General features: G+C 43.9%; 2 protein-coding genes across 2 annotated transcripts in view; one reads left to right on the top strand and one right to left on the bottom strand.

The window, feature by feature from the left end:
* The window catches only part of LOC148912208 (cytoplasmic polyadenylation element-binding protein 2-like), a gene marked incomplete at its 5' end in the record, with an annotated part of 40,377 nt that overhangs the window by 12,350 nt on the left and 11,520 nt on the right, over window positions 1-16,507 (top strand). The gene's annotated exons all lie outside the window — the stretch shown is intronic.
* Window positions 9,825-16,423, bottom strand: LOC148912210 (uncharacterized). The gene is made up of 2 exons (XM_089028140.1): window positions 10,046-16,423; window positions 9,825-9,974 (listed from the first exon to the last, which is right to left on the bottom strand). Exon 1 carries the CDS (start codon window positions 16,421-16,423, stop codon window positions 10,295-10,297), a length of 6,129 nt encoding a protein of 2,042 aa, XP_088884266.1. The 3' UTR covers window positions 9,825-9,974; window positions 10,046-10,294.

Genomic DNA, 16,507 nt, shown 5'->3' with positions numbered 1-16,507 from the left:
CCTTGCAAGTAAGACCACGGACGCCGTAGCAGACTCCGCTATCCGACTTGCGACTAAATTGCTTGGACTTGCACTGCCCATAGACGACGTGGAGCAACTGCGGAAGGACATAAGCGAGGACTATGTCATCGCCCAAGAACTTAAGATAACCTGCGGGTGGTTGTCTTTGAAGTGCGGTAAGTTAATGGCAGTCGCCTCTGCGGCACTTCACGTAGCTCAGCATGTCGACTTGAAGGAGGTACTAGGTTCCTTCGGAACATCTTGGAAGGACTTCAAGAAGGATAGAGAAGTCGAAAAGGTCTTCCAGGCGGCACTTGCTGAGGTACCTGATCAAGTCGCCTCAAGTACTTAATCAAGTCGTTGTCAAGTCATTGCCAAGTCATTGTCAAGTCGTTGTCAAGTCACCTCAAGTACTTAGTCAAGTCGTTGTCAAGTCATTGCCAAGTCATTGTCAAGTCGTCATCAAGTTACTTGTCAAGTCCTTCAAGTCCTTAGATATAAGATGAGTGGCACCGAAGAACAACCAGAAAAGGCTCCCGTAGAAGATACCAAGATTACCAAGGCTAAATCTCCAGGCAGAGTCGCTGCCGGAAAGAAGCTCGCGGAGATGAACAGGAAGAACAAAGCCAAAAAAGAAGAAAAGGTGGAAGAGAAAGAAGAAGAATCCTTTATTAATCCTGGGTACGTCATCGGCGCGTTAGGAGTCGCTATAGCAGCAGGCAGCCTTTACTTACAATGGCGGGCTACGAAGCCAAAAGTAGAACCACCAACATATCACGCACCTGTGGAGGTTAGAAAAAGTAAGATCCCTGAAATGGAGTAAATTTATCACCCGCGGCGACCTAGATTTTCCTTCTCGCTTTGTAATATAATGTCGACCGCGTTGTTGAAAACTGTTGAAGAAGCAGCTATTATTACTTCCATCGTTGCGGGTATTGGTTGGGTAGGTAAGAAAGTGCTCAAAGAAGACTTTACTGAAGACCCAAGTAAGAGCTTCGCTAATTTTGCTAAGATGACCGCTGCCGTAGGCGGGGCTATCATGGTAAAGGATTACCTACGGAAGGAAAAGTACCTGCCGACGACGTAAGCTTTGCTTTCGTCTAATATAAATGGCTAGCGTGGTCGCAGGTGGAGTTATTGCAGCTTTAGCATTCACTGGAGCTAATTATGGTGGTCAGTATTTGGATAGATTAGTTAGAGGTGATCGCAGCGGAGATTTGGCCGCCGAAAGGAAAAGGCATGATTTAGCGCTGGAGAAATATCAGCGGGACGTGGCAGCTTGGAATGAAAAAAGACAAGCTTACAGGGATTGGTTGGACAAGAACTACCAAGACAAAATGCAGGCGGATAAGAACTTCGAAAACACAGACTACGCCTTTAAGCTCTATGCGCAGGCGCACCCCGCGGCATTAACGGGGTTAAGAAAGCCTCAGTTCAAGAATTACTACCAGCCTTCTAAGAAACAAAAAGACAATGAATTGGTCTTTGTAGGAGTCGCAGGGCTGGCGGGAGGCGTAGCTTTGGCGTATTTAGTCTAAGCTGCGCTTAGCCTCTAGTGGCGCCTTTGGCGCCTAGAATATAATGATCGTCTTTTTGGAAAGCGACAAGAATGACTTTACCACTTACTTGAATCCTCCCATCAAAGCCCATAAGGTCCGGCTGGTTAGTTGCTCTTTGTACAATTCTTGGTATAACCTGATTAGGGGCATAGTCACTGAGCATACAGGAGGATCTAACTATCAAGCCGTATTGCTGCCCGATGGACATTATACGCCAATCACACTGGCCAAGGAATTAGCAAAACACGGTTATACTCTCACCACAGGATTGCCGCACGAAATGACCCTCAAACATAATATGTCAAATTATTCAATGACTTTTGGAAAGTCTGACCCATTGGGATCTTTATTATGTGCCTCGGGCAAGACAATTACCAACACAGCCATACCTGTGAAATGGAAAGTCGCATCCTCTTACGAAGTCTATTGCGATTTAGTCCATAGTTACAACAATGGAGAAAAGTCTTCTCTTATGTCTAAGTTCCTGCCCAAAGGTAATCCATTCGATCTGGTAGAATACACTCCCATTTCTTTGAGCTATGACTTGTCTAATTTGGTAGAAAGCATAAACATCACCATTAAGGTGGACGGAAAGACGGTGGATTTTAACGGACGCAAGATCAATCTTGTCCTGGAATTCATATAATGGGCCGCGTAGAGGATAAACTCAAAAGGATTTACTATGGGCCTGAAGGCTATTGGAGAGGAGCGTCGGCTATCAAGAAACTCGCGACCGCGGCCAGGGTATCAGAAGAAACGGCTAAGAACTGGTTAAGAAAACAAACCCTCTGGCAGGTCTATCTTCCCGTGCCCAAGTACATTCCCAGGCCCAGCTTCACCGTAAATGCCCCCAATGAAGTTCATCAGGCAGATTTGCTTTTCTTACCACATGACAAGGTGAGAAAGAAGACCTATAGATACGCTTTGACCGTAGTCGATATCGCAAGCAGATACAAGGACGCCGAACCCATAACCAGCAAGGATTCTGGAGAAGTCGCAGAAGCCCTAGGTAGGATTTATAAGCGCATCTTGAAATGGCCCAAGCTGCTGCAAGTGGATGCGGGGACAGAGTTCATGGGCGTGGTTACCAAAACCCTGAAAGACCACAGCACTAAGATTAGGAGAGCCGAAGCAGAGTACCACAGGGGTCAGAGCATCGTTGAAAGATTCAATAAGACCCTGGCCGAGCGTCTCTTTGGATACCAGTATTGGAAAGAGCTGGAAGATCCCTCCAAACGCAACAGGGAATGGACTCAGCGGCTTCCCCAGGTCGTCGCGGCTTTGAACAACGAGGCGGCCAGGGCTACGGGAATAAAACCCAGGGATGCCATAAAAAAGAAACACGTGGAGCACAAGTCCTACGTCAGAAGTTCGAGGGCGGTCGGACTGAAGGAAAAAAAGCTACCCCGCGACATAGTGGTCAGATACCTCTATCAGCCGGGGGAACTCGAAGGTGGCAGCAAGAGAGCCACGGATCCTAACTGGTCTTTGGAAACGTATGAGATTTCAAAGTCCGTCACCAAGGAAGGGCAACCCGTGTTGTATTACCTAAATGGCCCGAGTCGTGGATTTGTCATGGAAGAGCTGCTCATAGTCCCCAAAGACTCAGAGTAGCGCAGCACCACGCGCCCGATTGCACTCTAGGCATGTCAGTCTTACGTTGCCTCTGCAATGCCCGCGCTTATTATTTATACGATCCACGGAGAACTGCTGATCGTCATTTGGGTCAAACCTCCATAGTAGAGGTATGTTACACTTGGCACACCGTGCCCCTTTCTTATAGACGTCGTCTACACATAGGTCGAACGTCATATTTTTTCCTTCGTCGTGTCTCTTATAGCGAAGGAGTTTCTTAGCAATGTTCTCCTTTGCTATATCTTCTGGCGTTTTATCGTAACGCAATTGCGGACCCCAAGCCCTCCGCAACTGTTTGGCATGCTCCACACGGCTCACAGCGGTATATATAAAATTACTCCAACATAACCGCTGGTCTATGATCCATAAGGTTTCTTTTATGGTAAGCCCTTGCGCGCTGTGGACTGTCATACGATATCCCAAGCGCCAATCTGGATGGGAGTTTATTTTTTCAACCTTTCCCATAGGCACCCAGGCTTTATCATGAGTTACCGCGTTTCGCAGTTTGACGTCGGTACCTGGCACCCACACGTCACGCTTCTGCATGCGGGTATCGCGAGGCTTATAGCAAACGGGCACCAAATGGCTTGGGAATCTTTCGCGGTGTACGCTTAACAAATCTTTCTGTATTCGCGATTGTGCTGCGCGCTTGCTGCTCAACACCAAATCCTCTGGATGCCACGCGTGAAGGAAGTCCTCGTAAGACTTCGCCCGGATGCGTTTACGCAGCGTTTTGTTTTGCTCGGCATCACTGAGGCCCCTCAATGCCGCCTTTAAGTTTCTCACTTCGTCCTTACTGCGGTAGTCGGCGTTGATTTCCTCTGCATGGTCTACCATTCCTTTTAACCATTTATGGGGCATTTCTCCGCAAATGGGAGGAGGTTGGCATGGATCTCCGGCAAATATAACTTGACACTTTCCGCGGAGGAAGTCTACGAATTCCTGTAAGATCTCTAATGGCACGGTGCAAATCTCATCCCATAATATCACCGGGGGTATGTCGCGTATTGCTTCCGGCACCCACTTTTGACCGTTCCAGCGAAAGAAGCTGTGGTACGTTTGCGCGTCGTAACCCATCTCCGTCAATTCCCTCTCCAGACGGTGCGTCGGCGTTAACACCTTCACGCGGGGGAATAATTCCAAAACCCTGGTGGTTTTACCGCTGCCTCCCGGCCCGTACAGGTACGAAAAGCGTTGGTAAGAAATGGGGTCCACAACGGATGGCAATGGCTCCACGGTGGGGACGGTGGCACCTTTTACGTGTTTCCCGTGGTATTCCACACGTTCTCTCCAGGCTTTTATCTCTTCATCTTTCACACGCCATTGACCACTTTCCGCGAGTTCATCGGCTGTGTAAAACTCTTGCATTTTTTCTAACACTTCGGGCTTCACGTAGAGGGAATCCGTAGCCACGCGCGGGATATCCTCCTTGTCGAACCGCAACAGCATTGACAATAGATTGATATGCGCATATGCGAGCATGCTGGCGCGCAAATGGTAATATTGCGGGCGATGATCTTGATAATAGCACAACGCATTCCATCGTTGCTCACCTTTACCTTCTATGAAATAATTCCACTTCTCTACGGACACCATCGTTCCTTGCTCATGTGCACGTTTTACGAGGAAGCTCAACTCTCCGTCGTCGGTTATCAAACGCCTTTGCATGTGCTTTTCTCCTTCTTTTGCACCCTGGGTGAATTTGCCTATGACAATTCTAGCAGTGGGATTATGCTCTGGCAACCATTGCGTAAACGCGGAGCGGCACAATATGGCTTCATGCGCTGTGTACGTGAGCAGTTCGCGCTCTTCGAGAAACTTCAGCAGGGGTATGGGAATCCATTCTTTCTCCTGCAGATGTTTCCCATACCACGCGTAAATTATCGGATGTAAGCCCTTTGCTAACTTCCACGTGGTCAACCGCACGAACCCCGTAGACTTGGGAGCGTCATATTTACCTGGCAAAGACACACGAAAGAACTGCGAATCCGGATGCCCGTAGCGGTCGTAATACTCCTTGCAATCCCCGAGGCCTTTAAAACTGGCAGGGTAACAATGTTTCATGTCTAAGGAGACGTATTCGTTCTCGTCATACTCCATGTTCCACAGACCTCCATGGCCGTGCTCTACGCAGGCTTTGGCTATGTCTCCAAATTCCTTAGGCGTGGACTTCCATCCATTTCTTTTCTTCGCAGCTAGGAAGTCCAAACTACGGCTGCTTAAGACCTCGTCTGAAAAGTCTTCCCCTAATGTCGCACACGCACTTTGAATACGTTGATGCTCTACTTCAGGGCGGTAGAGAGTACCATCCTGCGTCATGAACTGACTTCCTTCCGCGTCCATCAACCAAACGGAATTCTCGTGGACCAATTCTGCCAACGGCGACGTCTTATAAACTTTGGTTTCCTTTTTCTTAGGGAACCTAAGTTCTCGCCAAGCGTGTCCATTGTGTTGGTAGATGACAATAGGGGCACCTCTACCTCCATATTTTTTCGTCCCTTCGTAAATGCAACCGTCAGTGATGTCCTTCACGTGTATGCGGCGTTCTAAAGCCGTCTCTAACTTCTTGATGTTTTTGATGGTACCTCCGGTTTTATTAGTATCTCTTTCCCATTTCCTGATGACTTCACTTCTTTTTGGCGTAAGCTTACCGCCACGAGAGGAATCTTCAAAGAACTCTCTTACCAACTTCGCAACACAATTACCCGGATGTCGCATTGGTCGCAACTTCTTAACGTCTGGCTCCTCGATCTCGTACGCGCCGTAAATGACAACGGTAACCGGGTAAGCGACCTCATAGAATAGCATGTCAATCCCCTCTAATGCCCCTGGTCTCGTTTGCTTATTCAAGACGAACAAACTCTGCTTACCAGACGCCCTGATGGGATTACGGCCCTTTTCTATCACCCACTCGCCGTCCAAATACTTCACGAACGTCAACTCCAAACGGTAGTCGCCGTCCGGCATTCTGTCGATTATCTTTTCAGCCATCTCGTGATTCATCGTCTTGTCTGTCTTTCCCTCCATAAACGTCGCGAAGACAAAATCCGCATCTGAGCTATCCATCACCTGATTTCCCAGCCTGCGCACAGTTTCGTTTTGAATGTCGTTGACGGATGCCATGTATATCTAAAGGATATCTTTCCCTCTGTTTGCGACCCCAACAGAGCAGCAGTTAGGCACATTTCGCGTGTCGGCCGATCGCGCAAGACCCCCTGTAGGGCGGGTTACCGACCTCTAAAAACCCACCCCCCCCTGATGTTTTTTGACTTTCGATTTTTGGCTTTGTCGGCGCTCCGCGACTCCGCCTAACTGCTGCTAACCTGGTCGATTATTCCTTTGTCGAAGAAACTCTACAGTGCTCGTATAGAAATTGTTTTGAAGACATCAGTGTTCGAATCTATAAAAAAGATCTATTAAAAAAATACAACTGATATTTAGAAAAGAATAAAACCAGAAGTAAAAATTTTTTGAATAACATAATACGCAAATGGGATTACAAACAATTTGAATTTGCATAAAAAGAAGACAAATTCGGCTTTGCAATGTCTCGCGTTTTTCCTTGTCCTTCAGAACTTGTCAAATCTTTTTGATCAAAAATTTTCTAACCTTTCAAAATCCAAAACATTATTCACCGCTTGGGTGACTAATTATTCCAATAGCAAAAACTAATGCTTCATATTATTTCTTATAACTTGAAATTCTAAGAATCATTTATTTTTTCGAGTCTTACACCTGTAGTCTGTCCAAGATGCTTCAAGTCCGCATAGCTAAATTTCAAATATCTCACCATAGTTACACATTCAAAAACAACGAGAATATAGGCAGAATTATTGAAGTTCTTGAAATACTCTTTTGACTAGTATTTTTACCATTTTTTAAAATATCATAGAAATACTGGCAAAGAAATTATGTCTATAAAATATCACCAAATTGCAACTCCTGAGTTAAGTTTCCTTAGCACCGATATCAATGTGGCTTTTTGTGATCTACCGTGGCCATTTGGTTATTTAAAAAAAAATTAGATTCAGATCTAAATCGAATAACTTTGGTTGCATTCACTTTAAATTAAAAATAAATAAAGTAGAGGCGGTTAAAACTATACTCAACTTCGTCTTACTCAAATAAGTTTTACATCCTGACAAGAGCAGAGATCGACAAAGCAATATAATGTCAAAAATGGTCTGAAAGTTATACCTAAGCGCTATATACCCTATTTTCTTTAGTAAATCCAACAAAAAAATCCTTAAAGCTGTTTGGTTTTTAAAAAGGACGAGACATAAAACCGGATTCTCTGGAAATGAACTCTTAAAAGGATCAAGCCGAAATCTGAACTACTTTGGGAATAAATCAAAATCATAAATTGTAGGGCTCAAAAACACGGTTAAAGATCATCATCATATATAACAGCGACATTTCAGAATAGTTTTCGTTTACTATCAGTTATTGAAAAAGAGAAAAATATCAAGCTTTTAATGGAAGACATTAACAGATGAAATAATATTCTGTCTCATTCAAATGATAAATGAGCAGTTTTAGTCTGACGTTCCTCGCAGTCTTCAATTTGTTATTTTATTTTTTTGGAATGATATTTCTTATGAAAAAAGTACAATTGATGTTTTAACGATAAGTAAACATATTTGCTGTCAGAAAAACTAGAAATTGTTGTTTTGTGTGGCCAGTTTATTGTGGTTATCCAGCTTACGGCAATTTTCGAATTTTCTTCCACACCACAATGCTACACTGTGGCCATGTCGGCCTCTAGAAATAAACGTACAACAACGAAGTTCTTACAACAGAAAAACTAGCACACGTTAAATAAATAAATTTATTGGTATCACTCATATTCTTTTTCTTTTTTTTTTTTTTTAGTTTATTTTTTTGATTTGTGTATTCGTAATTGCACCTGTTTAAATTTATACTGACGCGTTTTTAGGTGTTTGCTGGAAAGTAATGTAAGGACTAGACTTCTATAAGCTGTTTATGTTGATATTGTCTTCGAAAAGTTAGCTCCAGAATTCTGTGACTCAAAGTCAGAATTACTACAGAAAAACGTATATTTTGTGTTAGAGTTACTTAAGAACCATGAATAAGAGAAAAGCCTCAGGAGATATCGACTTATTCACAAACCTAGACTCAATATATATTTCTTTCTTCGGGATATTGAAATGGGTTTTTCGATGTTGATGAAGACGTCGGAAGAAGAATCATAAGTTGATGAGTACTCGTCAAAACTATATAAATATGCCCTACTTTTTCTTTTTCGAATCTGTATTGTCTTTTTTAGCCACGGTAGGAGGATAGGAATTAATCGCAATGGGAGTTAAAAGAGAGCAATGCTCCATGCTGAAAGAAATCAGCCATTATTCTATATTGTATTTTAAAATGAGGATTTTCTAAAGATTGTTGTTTTGAATAAAAGGCGGACGAGTAAAAGAACCAGTAGTAACATGTTCATTCAGTTAATTGAAGTGACAGGCCAGATCTTTTAAAATTTCATGTGTCGTTTAATATTCATGAAGATTGCGGATTAAAACATGGAGAATTTGTGGGTTGAAGGGCTGGTTGGGTTCAGTTGGTCAGTTCAGTCAGGTCAAAAGATCAGATCAGATCCTACACGCGCGGGAAAAAAGCATGCCTTGACCATAGCCGTGCTTAGCGAAAAGGAAGCATAATTATCATGCTTAGACATGCAAATTTTTCTGCGATCAACTTAGAACAAAAGACTTCAGATATATTTAATTTACCTGCGAACATAAATATCATAATATAAAGGAAATACAGGTGATGCTGAAGATGAATATCAGGCAATAATCTAGAACATTTAGAATGTGCGTATCTTTCAACAATCTCTTTCTCTCTCTCTCTTTTATTTTTATATTTTTATGCGAATAAAACCTCCAACATTCTGACAGGTTTAAGGATCTTTCGTTTCCTGAAATCAAACCCCGTATTCAAGGTTCTTTAAGTTTTTTTTGAAAACTACAATTATGGAATTAATCTTCGTAAATCATAATTCCCTTGATTGCAATTCTAAGAAAAATAATGCGCTTTTCAGACACCTCGCTAACTAATCCACCTGGTGCTACTTTTTTCTCATTCGAGACGCCAAATATCTCATTAATATTCAGCACTCACTATTCCTTTCATTCATTTTCCAAAGACTGATTAGCTTGTGAATAATGAATATTTAACTTGGAGTTCCCGAATATTGAATCCTAATCAAAGTTTCTTGGCTTAATGTTCTCTGTTAATGAAGAAAACTTGGCGCGAAAAGAGTAGCTCTAGTTCTGAAGGAAATAACAGTGGAAAGCAATGGAAAGCAGAAAAGTTGGAAATATGCGATTTTGGCATTTTGAAATTAATCTCGTGAGGGTTAGAGTAAAACAAAGACTTCAAAATGCTCTTAGTCTTAATCAAGAGGGCTAAGATTTTCTTTGCCTATTAAGCTTAAACACATATAGTGCCGCTTAAAAAATCGGCTTTTGACGTTGGACGTACAGCTTAATTAGCTTAAAACCATAGATTGAGTAGTCTAAGCAAATGGCGAGGAAGACCAGTGAATAAAGGATTTAAGTTCAGTGTAGTGGTTCTAGATTATCTCGAGGACTATAGTCAAGATGCGTGACGTTCAAGTTCTAGATTATCAGTTTATTCAGAGTTCAGTCAGTCAATGATTTCACAATTCCACGTTACAGGATTAATTTCACGAGTTCAGGTTTTCACGATTTCAGGTTTTCACGAGTTCAGGTTTTCACGAGTTCAGGTTTTCACGATTCGCTAGAATGACAATTGCAAAACCTTATATGAGAATATATTCTGTCCAAGAAAAACGGAATCAATATACTTACACATATGTGCTGTCCTGAAGATAAAATCATTCGAATTCCGGATTCATTTTTTAAAAACAACAACTTGTCTACTCTTCCCTATATCAACTCTGTCCCATTCCCACGAGCTCCTTTTCTCTCTTCCACAGGGAACCCGCTTCTATCATGCATAAGCTATAACATTCCGCCCCCTATGAACGGTCTATACTAAAACGTTCATACTATAACAGTTTCGACTAAATTATAAACGCAAAGTCTGAGTCTCTTGGTTCAAACGTCATCTTCATCTTCGGCTTCCAGCAAGCATAACTTGTGGATTGGACGTCGGTAGCTGTTTTCCTTAGTCTTCACTTCTACACTTCGAACCAAACCATCACTTCCTGGGAACACCTTAGTAACTCTGCCTAACGGCCATTTGTTCCTTGTAGGGTTTTCGTCAGCTACCAGCACCAAATCATCAATCTGTATGTTTCTCTTTGGTTGTCGCCATTTTTGTCTCTCTTGCAGTGAGGGTATATATTCTTTCAACCATCTCTTCCAGTAATGGTTGGCTAACAACTGTGCTTGTCTCCATCGTTTCTTGCTGTATTTGTCCGATTCGTCTATCATCTCAGAGGGTAGGTTGGTGGTTGGACGGACGTTCAGGAAATGACTCGGAGTTAACGGTTCGTCATCATCAGGATTCGGCGGATTTCGAGTTAGCGGTCTGCCATTGGAAATGCGCTCCGCCTCGGTAAATACGGTATGTAGCACTTCTTCGTTGACTGTCTCTTGTCCAATTATGGCTTTGATGCTTCTCTTGACAGTTTTCACAAGCCGTTCCCATACACCTGACATGTGTGGAGCTCCTGGTGGGTGAAATACCCATTTGCATCCGCGTTCCATCAGCTCCCCCACAATCTTGCGGGAGTCTATCTCTTTAATGGCTTCCTTGATTTCTCTGTCCGCCCCGACAAAATTTGTTCCATTATCCGATCTTATTTCTTTGACGTGACCTCTTCGGTTCAGGAACCTTACCAAGACCATGATAAAGTCGTCAGTTTCCAGCGATTTTGCGACCTCCAAGTGGACGGCGCGGGAGTTCATGCACACGAAGATGGCTCCCCATCTCTTCTCGGTTACTCGTCCTCTTCCTCTCTTGATATGGAAGGGTCCAAAAAAATCTACCCCTGTGTAGGTAAATGGTGGTTCATATGGTGTTAAGCGAACTTTTGGTAGCTCACCCATTTCTTGGTTTGTCGTTTGAGGTCTCTGTTTCTTGCAATCGATACATCTTCCGAGGATTCTTTTTATGGCAACTCGTGCTTGGATTACCCAGAATTGTTCTCTCAGGAGGGCTAGCACTTGCTCTTGACCACAGTGTCCGTTCTTCTCATGCAAGTAACGTATCAAGATTGTCGTAACGTGACTCTTCCGAGGCAAAATTATTGGGTGCATTGCGTCATGGGAAATTGGTGCCTTAGCCAATCTTCCACCAACACGAAGTAGACCATCATCATGTAACTTTGGGCTTAGACTTGCTGTGGGGCTGTGTCCTTGAACTTGTTTCTTCTTCTTGAGGCTCTGCATTTCTTCGGAAAAGGCTTCACGTTGCACGATCCTAGCAACCTTCAATTTAGCGTTCTGCAGGTCTTCAGTAGAAATACGTTTCTCTTTCACGTGTCGGGACTTGATCCATTCGGTGAATTTGACAAGCCAGGCAACTCGGCGCAGGAGTACTATCCAGTTGGAATACCTCCTTGTAAGTTCCTCCACAGATGATCTGCGTTCAGGTACGGTCAGATAAGCTTCTTTCTTAACTTCCAGATCTTGTACGCTAACTTCTTCAAACTTGTTCTCAGGCCAGTTCTCTTTCGTCTTCCACAGAAACTCTGGTCCTTTAAGCCAGCGTTGGTTCTTGAGATATTCTTCAGTGTCAAGACCACGGCTTGCATCATCTGCAGGATTGTCCTTGCCTGGACAATGTCTCCACTGTTCGGGCAGTGTTTCCTCTCTGATTTCGGTCACTCTGTTTGCGACGTATGTTTGGAAACGTCGAGTTTCGTTTCTGATATAGTTTAGAACTATCATGGAGTCGGTCCAAAATGTTACTTGTTGGACATCAAGCTCTAGCTCTTTCCTCACTGTCTTGTCAAGACGCGTTGCAAGTACCGCTGACTGCAATTCAAGACGAGGGATGGTGAGGGTCTTGATAGGGGTGTTTCTGGACTTAGCCATCACAAATGAGCATTCGATTCTTCCATCATGATACTCGGCTCTCAAGTACGATACTGCTCCATACCCGACCTCGGATGCATCACAGAAGTGGTGAAGCTCAAGAGAAATTCTTTGTTCACTTGTTCGCGTAAAATAACATCTCGGTACACATACTCGCTCCAGCAGTGGAAGATTCTCTTTCCAGCTGGACCATTTTTGTAGGATCTCACCTTCAAGTGGTTGGTCCCACTTATACTTCTTCTTCCACAGTTCTTGCATGATTCTTTTTGCAGGCAATATCACTGGTGCTGCAAAGTTTAGAGGGTCGAAAACCGCACTAATAGTTGAAAGAACTCCTCTCATTGTATTCGGTTTCTGCAATTCTGACACTTTAAACCCAAAGGTGTCTGACTCGACATCCCAGCGTACACCGAGGGCTCTTTCTGTTGGTAATTCTTGGAGTTTCAGATCGAGGAAGGACGTGGCTCTCTTTTCTTCTGGTATTTCAGCTAGGACCTCGCGGTCGTTGCTGATGAACTTCGTTAACTTGAAGCCTCCTTTCATACGCAGCTGTGTCAGTTGCTCAGCCATGCGTGTTGCAGCGTCCGCATTAGGTAACGACTTTAGGACGTCATCGACATAAAAGTTGTTCTTTACAGTGTGAACTGTCGCAGTATCGAAGTCGTCGCTGTTGTCATCCGCTGTTTTCTTCAGGGTTGAGTTTGCTGCACACGGCGAGTCTCTTGCACCAAATATATGAACTGTCATCACATACTCTTCAGGAGGATCATCAGCATTTCCACTCCACCATAAGAATCTTAGAGAGTCTTGATCTTCTTCACGTACTCCGACTTGATGGAACATGCTTTCGATGTCCGCTACAAGTGCAACTTTGTCTTCACGGAATCGCAGTAATACGCCAAGCAGACTGTTCGTGCAGTCGGGTCCCTGAAGCAGATTCTTGTTCAATGACGTACCTTCATGTTCAGCAGCGGCGTCGAAAACAATACGCACTTTTCCTGGCTTATTAACGTTCGTAACTCCGAAGTGAGGTAAGTACCATGTTCGCGGTCCAATCTGCGAAGTTTCTTCAGCGGAGAGTTTGCGCGCGTATCCTTTCTCGATGTAGCCATTCATGGTGTCACGATACACTTCTTCGAACGCTCGATCCTTTTGAAACCTTTTCTTGAGGCTCAACAGTCTCTTTTCAGCTTGCTCGCGATTGTTTGGCAATTTCACATCATCTTTCTTCCACAGCAGTCCGGTCTCGTAATGTCCTTCTTTAAACACTGTTGTCTCTTCAAGCTTCGCTACTGCTCTCAGATCTTCTCTTGAAAGCACCTCTTTTTCTTTGACATTCTGTCTTGTTCCATAGTCATCTATCTTCCAGAATCTTTCTATCTGTTCACGTAACTTCAGGTTTTCTATGTCCGTAAAGTGCAAGTCAAGTTTCGTTCGTTGTGTTTTTCCTTCAATAGTACCCGTAATGACCCACCCAAGGGGCCCTCTCTGAGCCTGGAGCTTACAGGTAGGTTCATCAGATTTCCGTACTTCAATTATCTCGTGTGCTTCGTCAACATCCTTGCCAATCAACACAGATACCCGCGGGACTTCTACTTCCGGTACTTCAATGTCTATCAGATGAGGGTACGCATTTCTGTCGATATTGGAAGGCAAGAGGTCTTCAAAAATGCTGAATTTTTGTGATATCAACCCTTCCTCTACTGTGATTGGTTGTCCTTCGCCATCGGCAGACTGTATCTGGAACTCAGCCAGTTGGAACTCTTCTTCTTCTTTATTCATCAGCGTGTTGACCGATATTCTTTTCTTTCTTCCTTTGAGTCCTATCATCTCTGCCACTTCGGCGTCAACTACGGTGGCACGGGACCCGTTGTCCAGGAGTCCATACGTCGTTATCGCACTTCCATCCGGCGCGGAGATCTTTATCGGTACCACGTGCAGAAGTATACTTTTGTCTGTATTTCGTACGTTGGTTGCGTACTGGTCGGTTTTCCTCTGTTCAGGAGCAGGCCTCTGGTCGTTACTCGGTGGATCCTTTCTTTGTTCCCTTTCTTCAGCTTTCTTGTCGACTGGGGCTGCTTTCGGTCTGGGAAAGTTGTGTAGCAGCTTGTGGTGGCGTCGCTCACTTCCGCATCCACAGTTCTCGTTCGATTTGCATTGTGTTCTTAAGTGTCCCGCTTTCAAGCAAACATGACACAGTTTATTATTCTTCACGACGTTCCATCTGTCCGTGATGTCTTTCCTTGCGAACTGTGTACAATGTAGAAGGTCGTGGCTTCCAGAGCAGCAGACACAGCGACCCGGCGTACTTGCGTTTTCTGTTTTACTACCGGCTTGATACGCTTCCTTAGGTCTGACGTCGGTCGTGAAGGTGGCGGTTTTCAGCGGAGGTTGAGCTTTCATTACCTTGTGAGTGAATCTCATTGGTCTAGCAGTGTTCGTTTTCGATTCACTGTTCCGTGATGAAGTTGTAGTGACAAAGGCGGGATCGTTCTTGATTGCTGCTTGTCTTTTCACAAATGCCGCAAGGTCCTTCAACTTCGGTGACATCCCTTTCTCTCTGATGAAGTACAGGGTATCTCCCCACCTTGCTGATAGGTAGTTTGGCAACCTACTTACGATCAGCTTCAGGTTCGACGTCGTGCTTGCTTCAACTTCGTATTCTCCTTCCAGCTTCTTCGATGCTGATTCAAGTTGTTCTGCAAAGTTACGTAGTCCTTTGTTGTCATCATGGGCTAACTTTGGACCAATGGTCAGTTTTTCGATACATGCGGCTGCAACCGCGGATGGGTGTCCGTATCGTTCCTCTAGCAGCTTCACAACATCGTCGTACTTGCATCCAGACGCTCGTTGAACTACTTCATACGCTTCTCCGCAGACAAATTTCGGTAAGAACTCCAGTTTTTGTCCGTCGGTCAATAATCCGTCCTCTAAATTGTCTTTCAGGCGGCTTCTAAGACTGGGGAAGTCGTCAGCATCTCCGGAGAACTTTACAGGCTGCATGGCTTGCAACATGTTCAACTTCAGCATAATTGCATTGTGGGTTGTAGTTTCTTGTAAGATGGATTCTTCTCTTCGAGGTCTCTCAGAATGGTATCTTTCGTCGGCCATAACGTTTTGGGCGTGGCTCTTGTCAGCGCTTTCTTCTTGCATGTCGTACCTCTTAGGAACGTGGGAGTTTCTCCAATATTCATCGTACTTCTCGGGGCATTGGGAGCTTCTCTGGTATTCATATTCGTATTCTCGTTTTATTCTTTCATCGCGGTCATCCGGTACATGGATGCGTGTGGTTTCGTTCACGACCCAATCAGTGGTCTGGTCTTCCTTTGTCAAGGGGGTGCTTGTGTAAAGGCATGGTCCACGTGGTAATTCTAGATCGGACTCTTCATCCTCTGACATAAATTCGGCTTCCTTTTCTGCTATCTTGGCTTCAAATCTCAGTTTTCTTACTGTTTTTTGCTTCTCTAGTTCAATGTCTATCTTGCGCTTTTCCATTTCCGCTTCCAATTTTGCTATTTCTTCAGCTTGTTCTGCCATCATTTTCTTCAATTCCGCGTTTTTCTGTAGTTCTCGTTTCTTCGAAGAGCTCAGCGATCTAGTTTTCGACTTAGTAGACCCCCCTGCGTAGGAATATCGGCTTATTGTCTCATTATCTCTTTGTCGGCGAACTGGCGCCTGCTCGTCTTCTCGACATTGTTGTGCCTGTCTCAAACGCTCGCATGCGGCATAGGCACACTTGTGATAATTATCTTTGGCATGTTCGTGTTGTTGTTTTACTCGTAAAAGTTCTGTTTCACTTACATCTTCCTCGATGTAAACACTGTATTCATTTCTGTACAAATCCCATGCAAGTTCTAATTTCTTTAAATAATCAACAATTTTTTCGGCTTCGAAGCATCGTTCCACGTCTCCAACTTGGTTGACAAGTCTTGACAGGTGGGATAAATATCCCGCCAAGGAATGTCGTCTTTGTGTAATCCGTTCGGCTTTACGGCCTTCGAAATCTTTCATATTTTCTTGAATAATTCTCTTACCTCTTCGGGATCCAAGATCCAACTCTCGCTCAAGTTGTCTCCCATATTCAGACGGTCCTTTTATCATGTTTTCAAGTTGTTTTTCTAATTCGAGGATTCTTTCATGTTGTTGCTCGATGGTCAAGTTCGGGTTTCCTTCGGCATTCATCTTGTGTTTTCTTTCTCGATCAGTTCGTTCAGATTTGACGATATGTCGAATTTTGTAGTGGTTCTAGATTATCTCGAGGACTAT

The sequence above is a fragment of the Actinia tenebrosa genome, unplaced genomic scaffold (genome assembly GCF_029948245.1).
Source record: "Actinia tenebrosa isolate PJP-AT-01 unplaced genomic scaffold, QUT_ActTen_1.0 PGA_scaffold12__29_contigs__length_12842862, whole genome shotgun sequence".
Lineage (NCBI taxonomy): Eukaryota > Metazoa > Cnidaria > Anthozoa > Actiniaria > Actiniidae > Actinia > Actinia tenebrosa.
The sequence above is the reverse complement of the archived record's forward strand: the minus strand, read 5'-3'. Positions and strand labels throughout refer to the sequence as shown.

Bases quoted from the DNA above. Each gene is read 5' to 3' on its own strand.
- LOC148912210 (XM_089028140.1), bottom strand. From the start codon at position 16,423: ATGAATGCCGAAGGAAACCCGAACTTGACCATCGAGCAACAACATGAA.